The sequence below is a fragment of the Penicillium griseofulvum genome (assembly GCF_001561935.1).
Source record: "Penicillium griseofulvum strain PG3 chromosome Unknown contig_91, whole genome shotgun sequence".
Taxonomy (NCBI): domain Eukaryota; kingdom Fungi; phylum Ascomycota; class Eurotiomycetes; order Eurotiales; family Aspergillaceae; genus Penicillium; species Penicillium griseofulvum.
In genome coordinates this window covers 511,097-529,351 of record NW_024467450.1, presented here as the reverse complement: position 1 = coordinate 529,351, position 18,255 = coordinate 511,097, and the positions used below count along the sequence as shown (strand labels likewise).

At 50.0% G+C, this 18,255-nt stretch overlaps 7 protein-coding genes across 7 annotated transcripts; 3 read left to right on the top strand and 4 right to left on the bottom strand.

The window, feature by feature from the left end:
• Positions 1–203: 203 nt before the first annotated feature.
• On the bottom strand, positions 204–1,537 carry PGRI_065090 (uncharacterized protein; the record flags this gene model as incomplete). Its single annotated transcript, XM_040794223.1, has 4 exons — positions 204–483; positions 563–1,146; positions 1,224–1,322; positions 1,394–1,537. 4 exons carry the CDS (start codon positions 1,535–1,537, stop codon positions 204–206), a joined length of 1,107 nt encoding a protein of 368 aa, XP_040649473.1.
• Positions 1,538–2,189: 652 nt separating this feature from the next.
• Positions 2,190–4,727, bottom strand: PGRI_065080 (putative transcription regulator BDF1; the record flags this gene model as incomplete). Its single annotated transcript, XM_040794222.1, has 3 exons — positions 2,190–2,522; positions 2,581–4,570; positions 4,624–4,727. The coding sequence occupies 3 exons, from the start codon at positions 4,725–4,727 to the stop codon at positions 2,190–2,192; spliced, it is 2,427 nt and encodes an 808-aa protein (XP_040649472.1).
• Positions 4,728–6,719: 1,992 nt separating this feature from the next.
• On the top strand, positions 6,720–9,247 carry PGRI_065070 (WD40 repeat domain-containing protein; the record flags this gene model as incomplete). The annotated part of the gene is made up of 2 exons (XM_040794221.1): positions 6,720–7,279; positions 7,336–9,247. The coding sequence occupies 2 exons, from the start codon at positions 6,720–6,722 to the stop codon at positions 9,245–9,247; spliced, it is 2,472 nt and encodes an 823-aa protein (XP_040649471.1).
• A 284-nt stretch (positions 9,248–9,531) lies between these two features.
• PGRI_065060 (uncharacterized protein) lies at positions 9,532–10,202 on the bottom strand (the record flags this gene model as incomplete). The annotated part of the gene is made up of 2 exons (XM_040794220.1): positions 9,532–9,781; positions 9,931–10,202. The coding sequence occupies 2 exons, from the start codon at positions 10,200–10,202 to the stop codon at positions 9,532–9,534; spliced, it is 522 nt and encodes a 173-aa protein (XP_040649470.1).
• A 428-nt stretch (positions 10,203–10,630) lies between these two features.
• Positions 10,631–13,356, bottom strand: PGRI_065050 (WD40 repeat domain-containing protein; the record flags this gene model as incomplete). The annotated part of the gene is made up of 3 exons (XM_040794219.1): positions 10,631–12,264; positions 12,438–12,777; positions 12,910–13,356. The coding sequence occupies 3 exons, from the start codon at positions 13,354–13,356 to the stop codon at positions 10,631–10,633; spliced, it is 2,421 nt and encodes an 806-aa protein (XP_040649469.1).
• A 298-nt stretch (positions 13,357–13,654) lies between these two features.
• PGRI_065040 (Rab geranylgeranyltransferase BET4) lies at positions 13,655–14,877 on the top strand (the record flags this gene model as incomplete). Its single annotated transcript, XM_040794218.1, has 4 exons — positions 13,655–13,663; positions 13,715–13,810; positions 13,874–14,453; positions 14,513–14,877. 4 exons carry the CDS (start codon positions 13,655–13,657, stop codon positions 14,875–14,877), a joined length of 1,050 nt encoding a protein of 349 aa, XP_040649468.1.
• A 410-nt stretch (positions 14,878–15,287) lies between these two features.
• PGRI_065030 (putative GTPase activating protein (Gyp5)) lies at positions 15,288–18,207 on the top strand (the record flags this gene model as incomplete). The annotated part of the gene is made up of 4 exons (XM_040794217.1): positions 15,288–15,335; positions 15,414–17,093; positions 17,148–18,089; positions 18,145–18,207. The coding sequence occupies 4 exons, from the start codon at positions 15,288–15,290 to the stop codon at positions 18,205–18,207; spliced, it is 2,733 nt and encodes a 910-aa protein (XP_040649467.1).
• Between the last annotated feature and the right edge of the window lie 48 nt (positions 18,208–18,255).

Below are 18,255 nucleotides of genomic sequence, written 5' to 3'. Positions count from 1 at the left end.
CTATATAAAGCAGACTTATGTAATTTACCTTGGGGTCTCTGAGGAACCTTGTGGTGAAGCTGATGTGTCATAGACTCTCTCTCTCCCACATAGCCGTCAAGGGGCTACTACGCGTCTACTGATCTACAGGTCTAACACTGCACGCATACGTTGATATCGTATCCTAATTTAAGTATGTCCTACCCAAGGTATGGAGTTGTAGCTCATGTCTCCAACCGTGCAATTTCCATCTTTACTTCTTCAACTTCTCTCGCCAAAACCCCATACCGACGAGCAATATCCTCAAAAGTGCCTTCATCAGGAGGAATATCGGTAGCCGGATCAGACATCTCCACATCGCCATAAGCTCTCAGCTCTTGAACAGTCATCTTCCGGCGGTGCTGCAAGCGTTCCTTCGTCTGCCTCAGATGCTGCCTATACCGAGCAAGAGCAGCAAGTGTTTCCGGTGTATAGAGCGTAGCCGCAATTTCCAGTTTCGTAACCCTATCCAAATCGTTAGCCTGAATCCACTCAGAAAAATACAACAAGTCTTGAAATTGAAATCGGCAAGAGGAAAACATACTCTAATTTCCCCTCCACGCCCTGCGCAACAACAGCCAAATGCTCCGCCTTGGCTTTCGTCGCGCGCGCCAGAGCCCCGTGCTTCGCCCGCTCCAGAATTACAACAGTGCGCTCCAGGACTCGCGCCCGCGCGGCAACAACCTCCGCCGCCGCCGTAGCAGCCATCTTCCGCCGAGCGACTGGCAGCTCGGACAGCTGTGCGTGGCGCAGCGCGCGTACCCGCGCCTGCAACTGCGAAGAGAGCGTTGGTACTGGTGCCATCGAGGTACGAACTCGGCGGTCTCGCGCTCGGGCGCGTGCGTTATGGTTCGAGTGCTGTGGGGCGGGGGTGTCTGCGTTGGCGGCGGCTGGGTCTGTGTTTACGGTTGATAGAGCGCGCAGATCTTGAATTGCAGATGATAGGGCTTTTGAGAAAGGCAAGATGAAAGCTGGGATGTTGGTATAGAAGGCTTCGATGTCGGGTGCTAAGAGGGTGAGTGCTTCGTCTGGTTTCTTGGGGTCGGTTTCTGGCTTTGGTATGATGGATTCGATTGCGCTGGATGGTGTCTCGAGATAGAGGGTTATTATAGCAAGATTATCATGGCACTGGAGTTGGTACATTCGTTAGGGACGTGGTTCTTCTATTGATAGGTTGATAGCCTCGTGTCGGGTGTTGTACTGACCTCCGCGGGTAGGTTGCTGTCTGGGACGAAGGCCAATTGCCGGAGCATTTGCTCCTTGATTCGCTTTTTAGCATTTTGAGTCTGGCATTGCTTCAGCTCCTAGTGATATAGTGTCAGTGCTCTGTTCGTGCCTAGGTCCATTTGGTATGTGCTGCGTAATGACTACTTACTTCCACCACCGCTGTGCGGGCTGGGCTTGCACTTTGAGCACGCGTTGAAGCATCTGGATTGAGGATGGAGGTTGTTAGATTCTCATATAGTCGCTTGAATTGAGGGTTATGCTCAAGAATTGAGGGGTCGCAGGGAGGAATCATGTTGATGTTACAAAGAAACTGGGGAAGTTCACCGCCGAAGAAGTCCCGACGCACGGCCCATAATAGGGAAAGAGTTGGCAATGATACTTCGTCGTCCAAACTACACAATCTGATAACTTGGATGGATGTCTTACTATTAGATAGATATCTTACTATTACAAGTACATATTCATTTTGCATTTCCACGTTTCTTTCGTAATCATACAAGTTGAAGCTAAAGCTTCGGTTCACCTCTTCCATCCGCAACGTCGGAGAAAATAGAGCAACCTCGTCCACCTATCCTGGCTGTGAAACGAAACGGGAAAAAAAAGTGTACACTCAGGCATAGGGGAAGGGAAATTGAGAGAGTCAAGTAAATGAAATCCTGTTCGGCCAATCTTAAGCGTAAGGTTCATCAGTGGCAGAAACCTTGCCGGTGCAGGGGTACTAGAAACCAAAATATGTACAGACGTTGCCGGCGGGGGTTGCATATTGGATTCAATGTTGCAAGTAGCCCGCCAGAATCCAGAGGTGTGACTGAAAAGGCAAAATAGGGCGAGAAATTGTTCAGAAAGGGACTGAGGGGAAACGACGCTTGGAACGCAAGTCAGAGTAAAGAGCCATCCCGTACGGGGGAAAAAAAGGCGGGATTTGAATCAGAAGAGTATTTTCTTTACTCCTCCTCGCTCTCTTCCTCAGACGAATCAGACTCGTCGTCGCTGCTTTCGTTGTGTTCAACCGAGGCTACTGGGTCGGGAGAGTGAGGACCACCCTGGAAACGCGAAAGGTTGCTCTGGAGCATGTTGATCTGAGCTTCCTGCTCGAACTTGCTCATTGGCTTGTTCTTCTTCGGTTTCGGGGGTGCCACATTGGTGGCAGGGAGATCGTCTTCATCTTCATCATCCATAAGATTCGGTACGTGCTTCTTCACGAAGTTAAGCAGCTTCAACAAAACATCGTTAGGGAGCTCGTCGATGTCCAACTCAATTTCGGCTTCATCAGTACCCTGTGTAATATATGTTAGAATCGGCTGGCGTGAAAAGACTTGTGAAGAAAAGATTTACCTTGAGTTGAGGAACATTGTTCTGGATGATCTGGAGCGCTTGCTGCATCCTCTTATCAGGAAGACTACTAATACCGTTCGAGATGATCTGCTTCTCGTTGTAGGTAATGGCGCGGGTCTTTCCAAGTTGACTCTTGCTCTTCTTGTCTCTCTTTCCAGAGCTGATTTTCTTGGAATCCTTCTTGGCAAGCTTGGTCTTGCCAACCTTCTTAGAGGAAGGAGGTGTCTTCTTTTTCTTGTTGGTGATAGCCTCGACCTGACGGGACATCTCAGCAATTTGCTTCTGAAGCATCGTGAGTTTCTCGTCATCTTCTTCGCTCTCCTCTGCATCCTCGTCACTATCTTCGTCAGAAGAATCAGTGTTCTGCTCCGGATGTGGCTCATGCGCTTCGAGGTAGTCCGACTTCTGTGCCCACTTCGTGTTGAAGATTTCTTCTGCTCGCTCGCCACAGACGTAAGTAGGGTCACCAGGGATATTGAAGCGGTAGCAATTCTTAAAAATGAGGCGGACATCGTTCTCGAACTCCTTGGCATTTTCGTACTGCCCCGCCTTAAGTTTGTTTTGAACTGTCGACAGATCCATCGGCTTCTTGACCACGCTGTGGTATGTGGGAATATTCAAAGCAACGGGATCCACGGGATAGTAGAAAGGCATCACCCAGCTGTAGTGCTTTTGCTTGTGGAGCTCATCCAAAACTTCCTGGCAGAATCGCAATTCCCATTGGAACTTCTTCTTCTTTGGCTTGGTAGAGTACGGGAGATCACGCTTCGGGGGATGAATGGACCGTTTGGGGCGGCCATCGGGGTTGGAAGAATCGCGGCGGATGACGGGGAGACCTTCGGGGCCCAACGCAAAAGTCTGAGACTGGGGAGAGGCAGCTTTGGGCTGGCTTGGGAGAGAGGTCCGGTGCTCCCGGCGAGCAGCAGACGTCTTCTCGGTCTGCTTCTTTGGTTTCCGCTCTTCAACCTCGTCGGGCTTTGGGAGGTTAGTCATCTGCTTCTCGAATGTCGCCTTCAGCTTGATCCCCTCTTGGGTGACCAGGTGGTCTGCGCCATTAAAAATGGTTGTATTGTTGACCATCAGTGCAAAGTCATCTGCGACTTCCTGGGGGGAAGAATATTGGTTGTTCTTAAGCTTCCTCTCCATAGTTCCCAAGTCCATGGGGTGAGTGATAATAGTGTGGTATTGCGGAATGTTCAACTTGACCGCATCCACTGGTTCCTTGTAGAAACGCGCATCGTGCATGCGCTTGAGGCTTGAAAGGCACTTTGATATGAACTTGTGTTGCATTTTAGTGAGGCCCGGTGCGCCACTAGTGCGATTTGGACCAGGTGTTGGAGCAGCCGAGTTGTTGAATCCCGGTTTCTGGAAGTTGACGACTGAACCGTCGCCCTCGACCTTGGTGCGCTTGGGAGCTGGTTCTTCACTGAGGTCAGCATCCCGTTGGCGGGACATCTTGGAAGGAGATAGCGGGGCCTCAGATGCGTCCTTCATCTCCTGGTCAGCGGGCTGTGGCGCGGGGAGAGCAACTGGTGCAGAGGCCGGGGTAGGATGATGGGGCAGGTCAGTCTTCACGGCCGTCGAAATGTCTTGGTTGGTATCGATGGCCATTGGCTCAGGTGTGTCGCTGGGGCCATCTACGGATGCAGGAACTGTGGGAGCTTGAGTCACGGCCTGCGGGGCGGACGGAATAGCACTTTCAGCCGGAGCATGTGCTGCAGCAGGAGCGGTAGATTCCTGGGCCTGTGAAGGACTGATCTTTCCTTCTGTCGGCTGTGCCTCCGCTGGTGGAGCGGATTCCGTAGCAGATGGTGTCTTGTTTTGGGTTTCTTGGGGGTTCTGATTATCGGGGGACTTGGGCGGTGAGGTAGCAACGGTGGTGCCATTGGTGTTCGAAGGCGCGATGGGAGTGTGGCCATTCAGCGTAGGGGATTTAACCTCGGCATCCGCGGGACCATCACTTTTTTGATTCACTGCGACATTTTCCGCGCTACATACCAGTCAGATCAAGGACATAGCAGATAATAAAGCTAATGTACTTACCTGGTGGGTGGGTAGTCAGGCGCAGAAGGACCAGTAGGCGATGGAGGCAATTGAGGCTTGTCCTCCTTCGTGACAGGAGGAACCTCGGGAGGCGGAGTCGCCATTGGGGTCGCGTTGGATAAGCAAAAATACAGGGTAGGGAAGGGTGAGAGAGTTGAAGATGTGAGAGTTATAGGAAGGTGTTCTGGAAGCTAGTGATCAACTGAAAACACCCGTGGGCTCTCGCCGCGAAACAATCTCGAGTCAACAAACACTAGCGACAAGCTAGGGCACGTAGTGTGGACTCAGTTGATGAGGCTTGATATCAAACGTGTCGCGAAGAAAACGCGGACGGGGAGGCGGGAGTGAGGTCAGAGATGATCGGGAGATAGGAAGAGTGGAGAATGCGATCGGAGACCAGGTATTTATACTGCCAAGGCGGTATAAAAGCTTTCACGTGATTTAGTAGAATTTGAAGCCAAGGTCTAGATGACTTGGTAAAGAAGATATTGGAGCTAAGAAGTTCCCGTGTGGTGCCTGAGGCAAAATCAGGATAAAAGGGAATTATGAAAATAAAATAAAAAAATAAAAAAAAATAAAAAAAGAATTTGGGATGAAGGCGGTTAAAAGGAGAAATAAGAACCGTGACGCGAAGACGCGTTTGTTATGGGTTTCTTATAAAGGCGGTCAGGAGAATAAAAATAGGAGAAACCAGGACGGAAGCAGAAAAATGGTCGGGAGGGGATGCCAGAATCCTTAAGTACAAACGGCCGCCTTGCACTCTCCTGTTACCCAGTTCCACCAGCCACACTAGTCCTAATTCTCTTACCTTTCTTACCCCTTGATTGGTTCTATACCCCTGGAATCTTTTTTCTTCTTCTCTTTTCTTTTCATAACTTTGGCTCTTTTCCTTCTTAATTGAAAATTTTACTATCCTTCTTTTTGTCTTTGTGTCTTTTACGTTCTTCTCGGCTTTTGCTCTAGTTTTATAAAGTCGTCCAAGTGGACTCGTATTTCTGATGACTCAAAGCCCTAGGGTTCTGGCTATATCCGGGTTAGTCCGTGATGGGTCTGAGTCACGTCACCACTCGACTGTTCACGTGACTATAACGATGAGTACACGTATTGTACTTGATAAGAAAGAACATCACCTTTCAATGCTTTATATAGACATTCGACGCAAGGAACATTATATATAGAATCTTGAAACATTCATAAATTATAGTGTAGCCTAGTACATGGTTCCCCGCTAATCTTTAAATTTTTCCAATCGGCACTTTGCATTTACTGGGCAGCTACACCTCGATCCTTACAGGTTAGGTAAATATACGCATGTCACATGATCCGGGAGTTGGTACATTTAATCTCGAATATCTGCCCAATGGGAGTCCGTATGCTTCGAAGTATACGATATATAATTTTTAGTGCTACACGTTTTAGATGGCTTGGGTTAATCTGTAATGTACAGAGTAACAACCTTAGAAGGGCTCTGATATTGCTACTGTTCTGCCTCCAATATATATTGAATTTAGTTTGGGTCACACAATGAACTTAAAATTCTTTATATTGGCTTTGAAAATAAATATTGGGGATGTCTGCAGAAATGTATGTTGAAGTGGTCTATGAACGTTATTATATATTTTCACTCAAACCTTGGATGGGATGTTCAAATGAAAACATCGAAGTGACCAAAATGAGATTGGCAATAAAAACCCCACAGCTAACAAAACCCCCCAGTAGATCTCACAAAATACAGACTAATCCAACCGACCAAAACGAATCCAAGTTGGCAGAGTTGCCCCAGGGTCTATGTTGTACTCTTTAACATTGAAGTATCCCAAGGTCACGGGATGATATGATTAGATAAGAGCCTTTAACAGCCTAGTCCCTTTTAGGACTAGACCGTCAAGGCTCTACAGAACATTTTTTTTCCTGTCCGGATCAACGAAACCACCAGCCTAAACCCCCATTTGTTTCCTTAGGGGCGGAAAAAAAATAGAGTCTCATCGGAATATTTGCTGTCTTTATTTCAGCCTGCTCTATTGATATTTATCAGCATACTACCGCACCCTCGACTGCAAGCAAAAAAAAAAGACCAGAAAAAAGTTACAGCCAAGATGGGAAAGAAGACGACTCGCCCATCCACTAAGGTCGCTTCGGCCGCCGCATCGCCGGCGTCGGGCATGACATATGCGGGCAGCAAGTCGTCCATTCTGCGCGCTGCATTCTCCCCGTCAGAGTACCAATTGGCCCTGTTTGCGTCCGTTATCCAAGGTCTCGATGGCCAGCACATTCGCATTCACGACACACAGACAGGACGACTCCAGTGCGAGCATGCTCTGGGGCCGAAGGAAACAGTAACCTCTTTGGACTGGGGATACTACGGTGGCTCGGGCAAGGGTCGTGACCAGTCGAAAAAGAAGCGCAAGCGCGGATCCGATGTCAATGGGGCTGACGGCCTGGACCAGGGTGATATCGTGGTTGCATTCGGCACAAACACATCGGATATCCGCATGTACTCGCCATCCGAAGATAAGGTCGTCGGCACCTTGAGCGGTGCGCATGACAAGGGGATCAAGGACTTCAAGTTCACGGCTGATCGGCCCCAGGAGGCTTGGAGTATCGGTGGTGACAATAAGCTTGTACAGTGGGACCTGCGCACAGGGCAAAGCACCAAGTAAGTTTGCATATTTACAGGGCTATACCGAAGCTCCCGACTAATCATACCTCTAGGACAATCCACCTCCCCGCATCCTCAGTCTTCACTGCTCTCTCCCGCCCCGTTCCCTCGAACCCTCCTCTTATCTGCGCTTCCCAGACCCCGTACTTAATAGATACCGAGAAGACCGACGAGCCGGTTCAGTTCCCTGCCATGCGCAACCCTATCCACACCGTCATTTCGTCCTCTTCTGAGTCTGCTGGTGTGGGTGCATTCCTTGCATCCGATGGTGACCGCTTCGTCAACGTCTTTGATGCCGCGACCCAGAAGCTTGTTCGCAACCTTGTCGCCGACCAGGAGGTCTCATCTATCACACTGCAAACCGATGGCGTTGCCGCCCCGGAGAAGCAAGTGCTTGCTGCCATCACCGCAGATGGTAGCATCGAACTATTCACGAAGCCATTTGTTCAGCCCCAAAGTGCGCCCTCCGCAAGTGCCAAGGCCAGCCGGAAACAGATGACCCAAAAGGCAAACGCAACCCTCAAGATTACCAACACCGAGTCCTCGAGCACCTGCGTTCCCGTCGCGGCCGTCTCATTCCAGGGCCCTACCCTCGTGGTTGCATACACCGAGGGTGGTGTCATCCCCGTCTTTGAGCGTGTCAAGTTCCTCGACGAGAACACCGATGAGCTCTCATTCACCGGAATCAAGACTGTTGTGAAGACCAAGTCTGGTTCAGCACTTTCTTCCGTCACAACGAATGGAGTTAAGAGCACAGGCGAGACCCGTGTTGACGAATCTCGCATGAATGTCGAGCAGGGAAATCTGGTCGATGAGGATGTAGAGATGGAGGATTCACGCGAAGATGCATCTGACTCTGGCAGCGAGGAGGACTCAGATAATGAGAAGAAGCCCAAGGTTTCCAACGAGAAGAAGACAAAGCCCACCAAGCAAGTCGCAGTGAACGAGGACGTTGAGATGCAAAACGCATCCGACTCCGAGCAGGAAGAGGAAGAAGAAGAGGGCGCCGAGCCCTCATTCGGAGAACTCATGCGCGCAGGCCAGGAAGTCGATGTCGAGGCCGAGCTTGACGATGACGTCCTCCTGGGCGCACTGGTTCCCGGCAAGCCCCAGGCCGCAGTGCAACAGATCCCTACCGGTGTTTCTCTTGCTACTGTCCTCACACAGTCCCTCAAGACCAACGACAATGGCATGCTCGAGTCTTGTTTCCACACCGGTGACACCTCCATCATCCGCACAACCATCCAGCGTCTCGACTCCTCCCTTGCCGCGACTCTGCTTCAAAAACTCGCTGAGCGTCTCGCCTCCCGCCCTGGTCGTTACGGCCACCTTCTCGTCTGGGTGCAGTGGACCTGCGTTGCCCACGGTGGTGCGCTGGCTGGCCACCCCGATCTCTTGAAGCGTATGACTTCCCTCTACAAGGTCATGGATCAGCGCTCCGCTACTCTGCCATCCCTCCTGCTCCTCAAGGGCAAGCTTGATATGCTCGATGCCCAATTGGGACTGCGGCAATCAATCCGCGGTGGCGATGAGGGTATGGACAGCGAGGACGAGGATAATGTTATCTACGTCGAAGGCCAGGATGATCTCGAGGACAGTGAGACCGAGGCTAAGACACCGCGGAAGTCAATACGCGATCAGGCGTACGATGAGGATGAGTCAATGATGAACGGCGTCGATGAGTCTGAAGATGATGAGCATGATGGAAGTGACGATGAGGATGATGAAGAAGAGCCCATTTTGGATATCGAGGCTGCCGAGTCTGTCGGTTCTTCCGATGCCGAGGAATCTTTGGAGGAGAATGAGGATGAGGATGACGACGAGGACAGTGATGGCTCGATGGTTGACTTCATTGCCGACACAGAAGACGACGAGTCTGATGATGCCGCCGAGGTTCAGCCCCCGCCGAAGAAGAGCAAGTCTTCTGCTTCTGTCGGTAAGAAGAGCAAGGGCGGGAGAAAATAAGTGTCTCTCTTTTTGAGTTGTACGAATTAGAGATGGGAGAAGGGGGTTACGGTCTATAAAAGAACATATTTTTTTCCCCGTTGCATCCGATGGGTCTGCATTTCATTTTTTTTCATTGTTTTATCTTTTGCTTTCGATATCTTGTGCCTCTACCGAGCGCCTCTTGCGTCTCCATCAATGTCTATTGAACTCTACCTTGGGTATCTTGATATCTCTCCTGTACAGAGTAGTACTTCATTCCTCAGTAGCTATGGCAATGCAGCCCTATCACTAAATCTTGCTATTTATACCAGCAACTCCTCCCCCTGACAGGGACCGTCATGTAGGACCCGATGACTCGGCACCCCTTTCTCGAGGGGGATCACCACAGATGTCGTTCGGTCCCGCGAGGGATAGGTAGTGAAGTGACCCAATGCACTGACATCAGCGGTGTCGAGAGCTAGTATGACTCCATTTCTGCCACCTTCAATCCAGGCCTCGGTCGTCGAGTCAGGAAGCGTGATATGCGCTAAGCCGGAGAGAAAGACCACCCATCTAGTTATAAGTGCGAAATCAGCTAAGGATTGTTGACTCTAGAATGAAACGAAAGTGTGTACGGAGTAGAAACAACTCATTCAGACTAATTTTAAAATAACAAAAGACATGCATGGAAGTATATAAAACATTAGGAAAATATCACTCACTGCAAAGCAGGCGCGTTATGTCTACCCCCATCAAACCCAGCTGGCAACACTGTAAATGACGCGTTCCCGCCGATATTCCCCAAATCCAGTGCGGCGCTTCCGGTCTGCCCGGGTGTAAGGGAAGTTTCAAATCCCGAATGGAGAGCCCAGCACTCTAGGGTGGAGCGATTGTGCCGGGCGCCGAGCACGGTTATGTTAAGGGTGGAGCCGAGAGAGGGATCGGAGGCGAGGACTGCCGGGAGGATGAATTGGATAAGGGTTTGAAGGCGCATTTTGAGGAAATGTGACAGAAAAAAAAAATGATATACCTAGATCTGAGATTCTGGATAGCTGAAGAGAAGAGTGTGATCTCAGGCGTATAAAAGGGCACTAATGCAGAGATCAATGTATTGCATATTACTACATGTACACTTGGAATGTGATACTCTATTTGCCGAAAAGCCGGGCTTACATCTGTAGAATATCTTGAGTCTGCTTTTTCAACTATTTCAAGGATATGTATACATGTTTACATGTATACAAGCTTCGATATGCATTCCGTTGTATCAAAAGAGGGCACTTGGTGAACAACAAAATACTTCAATTCGCCAGAGCAAAGAATGAGAAACCCACCTAACCATGTTCTTTCTTTGCAGCATTAAACCAATAAAAATATAAATGCGTAATGATAGAGTACCCAGACCCAAGAAGACAAAGAATACTAACGAATGACTTCACCTCCAGACTTCTCAATACCCTCGAGGCCTTCGAGAATGTCGCTTCCGCCGAAGAGACCATAAGCAGAGCTGGTGCTTGTCCTTCTTCCAGTCCAGACCTCATGGAACTTTACAGTTTGATCACTAGACGCGACAATAATGCATCCCTCCTCCTTTGTACGCGTGCACCATATTCCACCTTCTTTCTCCTTGGGAGTAAACATTCGAGCACCGACCTTGCGGCCGCGGGTCGGAACTCCTTGTTCCGGAGACCGAGTCTGACTTGATGAGGATGAAGGGGAAGACGACTGACTGTCCAGTCTATCAGAGTGTACACCCGAGAAACGAGGGACTTTCCCTGGATATCGCACTGCCCACAGGGCTCTTCCGCAGTCGAAGTTATTTATTCGAGTTTCGGGGCCATCCCAGGTCGTTCCATAGGGCCCCCAGGGGATAACGGCAACCTGTGCGCAGCTGGGCCAAGCAAAAACGGCGATTCGAAATGGGTGATCTGGCTGTGCATAACCGAAAGTAGCGGCGATCTCACGTCGAGTTTCGCTCCAAATAAGACTGGTCACCTGCGCGAAGACATTGATGGTTGCAAGACAGACTCCGCTCCGGGTATGATAAAAGTGTATAGCTCTGTCATTGGTACCTCCCCCTGTCGCGAGCAGGGACGCCTGCCATGGCGCAAATGCAATTGCTTTGACCGCAGCGGAGTGCACCAAACGGTACTTCTGACGGTCGTATGGGACCAGAATCGTTCGTCCACCACCGGAAATTAGCGTGCCTGCGTGATTTAAGGGTGCGGCGGCGGCCGGAGGCTTAATAGGAGCAGCAATCCATGATGGAAGAGCAGGTCGCCTAAGAAACAGTCGTCTTGTTGCGGTACCAAGAGCAAGGTATGGAAATACACCGAGGCTGAAGCTGCTAGGGGAATCTGGGGGTGTAATGGATCCGACCGTATAGTTCGAATGTTGTGGTGGAACAATCTCCGCCAGTTCGAAAAGAAGGCAGACGTTATCATTACCGCCAGTGGCAAGGTATCTCCCGTCGGGCGACCAGGCCAGTCCGCAGATTTGTTGAGTGTGTGCACAGATCTTGGCAAGAAGCGTCATGGACCCGTTCCATTTCCACTTGGCTTGGTCTTCTTTGTCAGACCACTCAACGGAATAGTACCAGACATTTCCAAATTCATCACCAACAACAAGCTCTTCCACGTTGACTTTCACATGCATGAACCGTTCTGAAAATCGCTGTGATGGCTTCGGCTTGAATGCCACGCATGTAAGCGTACTGGGATGACTGATCTCAAACCGGGGTTGCTTCTCGAATGTGCTCCATAGAGATAACTGACCAGATCGACGAGCCACTGCAAGAATGCTTCGTTCACCATCCTCAGAAGAAAACGACAGGGAGGTCACATAATTTGAGGAGTGCAAATCTGGAAAGGGAGGATAATCCACCCCATGGCCTTCAGACCAGAGATATACTTGATGGCCCAGGCCCACAGCCAGTATCCCAGATGTTGTTGAGTATGCAAGAGTGCTGCAGTAAAAATCGTCCCGAAGGAAGGGAGCATCTAGGATTCGAAAAGGCTTTGGTGGAACAATCTCTTTTCTGCCAGGAGACCTGGACCCTGTGAGGCAATCTGAGTTAGTTGATGCCCCGAAGAAGGCTGTGGATACCGCCAGTCTCACAATTTCCAAAAGTTTAATTGATTTTTATATATGCTTTATCTGTAGATGGTAAATATATTCCAAAGGTAGGCTCAGGGGGAGGGTGGCCGTTACAAACTACAGTTGCACTTACAACGCTCCTTTTCAACTTTCTTCCAAGCACTGTCTTTCCATTCAAATGGGGAGAGGCGCTCGAAGTCTGGAGATGCTGGATTGAGGGGAGCATCCAGATACCGTAGGGAAGTACCCAGTTGTCTAGTGGTCGGGTCAATTCCCAAAGCAAGGGCAAGCCTCGATTCATGAATTTCTTGTTCACTGTACTTGGGTTCCTTGGGCAAGAACCGAGCCACGAAAATCGGGGCAGTTGATGATCCATTGGTCGAAGTGGTCGGCGTTTCATCAGGAGCCGCAATAAGGGAACTACTGAGAACTGCAGACGACCCACCCACGTTCCAGATCCCACCGGAACTGACCTGTCTCAAAGATTCATGTGCAACATTATTGCCTATGATACTCGGTTCGGTGACTAGACGAGGCCGTTGATGTGGGATCCGTTGAAGCCGAGTTGGTTGCTGGTATCCACTGGTAGCGTAAGTCCTACGTACATTTGAGGGTAGAAAAGGATCATCTCCAGGCGGAAGTCGTCGAAGCAGTCTCTCTTGAGGCGAAAGACGCTGCGGATGCTTGGCCACACGGAATGTTGTTGATGTTGGTTCCACGAAGTCTCGCTTTGGGATGAATCTATCAGGCGAGAGTGGACTCCGGAAAGGGCTTCTTGCTACTGTTGCATTTCCAGAATTTCTCACCCTGCTGCGACCTCTTTTGGGTGACGAGACCCGATTTTCTTTGAAACGAGGGACGGGTGTTAGAACAGATTGGGCCTTGGGCTTCCTCGGCAATGATTGAGAAGTAGGGGTTTCAAAGAATGGCAAATTGATGGTTGCAAATTCAGTCAATTGAACAGGTCCACTGTCCTTGGAAGACTCGGATCGGGAGTGTTTGTGACTGCTTGAAGAGGTTTCCTCGAAGGAGTGACGTTGCATATCTACCATTGTTCTGGATGTAGGTGGATAAGCTGTATATGTAATTGTCTAGAGCTAAGAAAAGGAATGTATAAGGAGGCCTCTCTTCCAAGGCATAGCGACAAGAGGAGAAAGGTGAAGCAAAGACAAGTCTCCCCCAAAGTAGAAAGAGTGATCACGTGAAGCTATACAAACGATCCCAAGGAAGGAATACCGGAGATTACATAAGGTACCCCACCGCCTCATGCACCAATGAGATAATTCTAGCCTCTGATCAACACGAAGCAACCTAGGTAACACCTTTGCTTCTTATTGTCAAAGAGTGAAAATGCCCAGTGTGAGATTAACTCCTAATGGCTGTACCGTTCTGGGCTGACGATTACAATAGCATGGTGTGCCAAGGTACAAACCAGTTGAGAAGTCCGCCGAGGCACGACAGCAAGAGCTGCAGAAGATAGAAGATTACAAGGATCTCGAGCGTTTGGTATCCAAAAAGGTTGGCCATCCTATAGATCTACCCTGTAAACAGAATTTGACACAAAGACAGGTGGCTGAGCATGAGTACACAATCGAGACCTTGAAGAAGATCTCGGAGCTGCTGTCTAGCAATCCAGAATACTACACAGCCTGGAACTACCGCCGGCAGGTACTGCAGTATCAATTCTCCCAAGCAGGAGGCTCGGATGATGAGACTGTCCATTCAATCACACAGTTAATCATGGATGATTTACATTTCCTCATTCCCCTGTTACGGAGCTTCCCTAAGTGCTATTGGATCTGGAACTATCGTTTATGGCTGTTGGATGAGGCTCGCCGTCTACTATCCCTTCCAGAAGCTCGGAAAATCTGGCAGCAAGAACTTGCCCTGGTGGGTAAGATGTTGACTCTCGATAGCCGGAATTTCCACGGGTGGGGTTATCGACGCTTCGTGGTTGAGACCTTGAAGGAACTTGGCACTGCTGAAGAAGCAACAAGTATGACCCAGAAGGAATTTGAATATGCGACCAAGATGATTGGCGCCAATCTCTCTAACTTCTCCGCGTGGCATTACCGGACAAAGCTTATTCAATCCCTTTTGGATGAGACATCTGCCAGCGATGACGATCGGAGAAGAATGTTGGATGATGGTTGGTCTAAGCTGTCTTATCAAGTCTGCCTTATGCTAATGGTGATTTTCTTTTTCCAGAACTATCTCTCATTCATCAAGCCTTTATTGATCCTTATGATCAGTCACTTTGGTTCTATCACCAAAATTTGATGAGTGTGTTTGACCCGTCGATGGCCAAACGGACTATGGCTCCCAATTTGAGCTCATCCGACCGGCTGGAGTACATTAGAAATGAGATTGAAGAGATCCAGGAGATGTTGGATGGGGCCGAAGACTGCAAATATATCTACCAGGCATTAATTGAGTGCACCCTTCTTGCATCAAAGGTGGAAGGCAGCTTGTCTTCCGAGGATCGGGAACAGATTCTGAGCTGGCTCTCAGAATTGAAGAAGCTGGATCCATTGCGACGAGAAAGATGGCTCGATTTTGAGAAGACTTTGTGAAAATAGTTACATACCTATATGGACTATTTGTTTACCCCTTTGCCCATTATGTAGCGCCACCACACGCCGAATTCCTCAAACAGGGAAATGCCAATAAGACATTCTTATAATAGCATATTAAACATAATATACATAGAAAAGGAATTATAATGGTCATACATGTCGGATTATGCAAATGCATTCTCAACGCCTCCAACCTGTTCCGCCCTGAGGCGCCAATCAGCGGCGAGTGTACCTGGCCATCTCAATTGAAACTCGCCAAATTCCTTCGATTCCTTTCTCATTCCATATTCTTTTTTTCCCCTTTTCGCGAATTCCACTCCCTTGGGATTTTTGACCTGCTCTCTTGAGCCTCTGCTTTTTATCCTATGGAGTGTCCTTTCTGATTGTTGTGAGGTCATCTAACATCTATGGCCGACATGTCTACGCCTACGAAACACAGTACTGAATACGAAGTGGTAAGTGCATGTGATTCAGACCTAGATCTTTCCAAAACCCCATATTGTCTTGACACAAGCTTATTGCTATCCGAATAGGAGTCGTTTGACGACGCCCTTGAAACCGCCCCAATCCAGGAGAACAACAACCTCAACGTCACCATCCCTAAATCCAGTTCTACCCGATCGTTGACCGACAGTCCTCCAATTGGCTCACATATGTCTCCAGAATCGACGGAGAAACCTCCGTTCCCTTCTGAATCGCAGGACGAGAAGAAGGCCGAGCTCCCTGAGGAGCAGGATGAGGATGGCGAGGGACTCGATGGACGGAATGACAAGAAAACGAAGAAGGACGAAGGAATGGATACGAACGACGAGAATCACTATGACACCAACAAAGTGAACACCGCGACCGATGAGCCCACCCAGGGTGAGAAGCCGGAGCAAGGGCACGAGGTTACACAGACAGAGGGAGAGAAGAACGAAGAACATCACGATCGGAGCCCACTGCAGAAGTCGCCTCTACTCACATCTCACCGTTTATCAACATCCTCATCGCTCGATGAGGTGAACCTGATGAATAGCAAGGAAGACGAGCCGACAGACAAGGCACAGAGCCCACGGGACAAAACAGAACCGCCTCCATTGCCCCCTAAGGACGATGCTGCCACTCCGACAAGCGCAGGTCTCATGGGCCTGTCGGGTAGCCTTCCCTCAGTCCCATGGGCGGCTCCTCCTGTGAACAAGAACCCACCTAACCCGCCACCAGCCCCTGCTCGAAAGCCCAGTGGCCCCTTTGCGTGGTTCTCTCGAAGCTCAACATCCAACGCGAAGGACATCAAATCCCCAACCAACTCTGCCAGCCGACGAAACACTGCCACCTCCGTATCGACCCTTGCCAGCAACCTAGACCAGATCGCTCGTGATGGCGACGACCTCTCGAGCATCGGCTCAAAGAAGCCGAGACGCAATAGCCTGAAGGATCAGTTCAAGATGCTGCGCCTGCGAGAGGAGAGCCATGCGCTAGAGGTCGATCAAACGAGCGTGCGATCCGGCCAGGCCAGTATCAGCCAGTCTGGAGCTAGTCCCCCTATCATCCCAGAGGAAGGAGAGGAGGGTATCTTGGCAGCAGGAGTCACATCACCTTCGGCGACCGTCGCTCCTGGGAGAACGGGCTCCGTAGCTGATGCTTCCACACCGGTGGACTGGGAGATGTGGCAGCACCTTGTGAACAACGGACCTCAGGCCTTGGCAAGCTCAGAGGAACTGAATGCCGCCATCAAGCGAGGTATTCCTCAGACGATCCGAGGAGTGATTTGGCAGATCTTGGCGGACTGCCAAACTGCTGATATGGAGGACACATACCGAGAACTTGTGGCGCGTGGCACAGCACAAGAAAAAGATGGACGAACAGTAAATGGCACCGAAACTACGTCGTCGCGCTCTTCAGTTCACTCCCACCAATCAGGTTCCGGATCACGGTCTAGCAGCGCTGCCCCTAGTCCGTCTTATGAAGGAGAGACAGATAAGCTGTGCAAGGAACATGTCTCCAATGACGCCGACCGTGCGAAGAAAGCAAAGACAGACGCCATTGCGCTGCAAAAATTGGAGAAGGTCATCAGGCGAGACCTGGGTGCTCGCACTAGCTATGCAAAATATTTTGTTTCCCAGGGCAGCCAAGAAGGCCTCTTCGGGCTGTGTAAGGCATACGCCTTGTACGATCCGGGAGTTGGTTATGCGCAAGGCATGAACTTTATTGCTATGCCATTGCTGTTCAACGTGAGTATACGCCCAACTAAGCTGACTGAGCCCGTAGGCTAACGTTTTACGCAGATGGACGAAGTCGATGCTTTCACCATGATGGTAAAGCTGATGAATAAGTACTCTCTACGCGATATGTTTATTCAGGATATGCCTGGGCTTCACCGTAGCCTCTACCAATTCGAGCGACTTCTAGAGGATCTCGAGCCCGCTCTCTACTGCCATCTCCGGCGCCGTGGAGTTCCTCCCCAGCTCTACGCCACCCAATGGTTCTTGACTCTGTTTGCCTACCGTTTCCCGCTGCAACTGGTGCTTCGCATCTACGACCTGATCTTCGAGGAGGGGCTAGAGACCACCATCCTCAAATTCGGCGTTGCGATTATGCGACGGAATGCAGCTGCGCTGCTTGAAATGAAAGACATGAGCGTGCTTACTACTTTTTTGAAAGAGCGTTTGTTTGACGCCTACATCGACAAGCAGCCATCTACTTCGTCAATCCTTGAGTCTGGCTTCTTCGGAAGCTCCGGTGCCTCCGATAAGGAGATCTACCGATCCGATATTATGGTGCAGGACGCCTGCGCCATTCCTCTCACGTCCGAGATGCTTGCCACATACACCACCGAGTGGGAGGAAAAGACCCGAACAGAGAAAGAACGCGAAGCCGAGCTGGAACACTTGCGGCACACTGTAAGCACGCAGGGCGCACGTGTCCGGCTTCTCGAGGAACGTGCCGAAGCATCAGACAAGGAGCATGTGCAATTAGCGTCTGAGCTGGTGCACGTAAAGGTCGATAATGAAGAGCTGCGTGACATAAACGACGCGCTGCAGCTTCAGGTTGCCGAACTCAAGAACGTGGTCGACAAGCAGCCCGCCGAAGTGGAAGAGAAGCTCCGTAAAGAAATGGAACGGATCATGACGCGGAATATGGAGGTGCAAAACGAGAACCGTGCGATGGAAGAATCAATGTCCGAGATGGAGAAGGAATTGGTCGCCACCAAAATGAAGTGGGCAGAGGTAAGATATTTCCTTCGATATTCGTGGGAGGCCAAAGCTAACGAACTGAAAACAGATTTCTGAGAACCATGAGACTCTCCGCCAGAAATGGAGCGACCTTCGTCGTGCCCTCGACTGAATCACGTTCCTTCTATCACAACTCCTCTCCACCCCTGATAACAATATC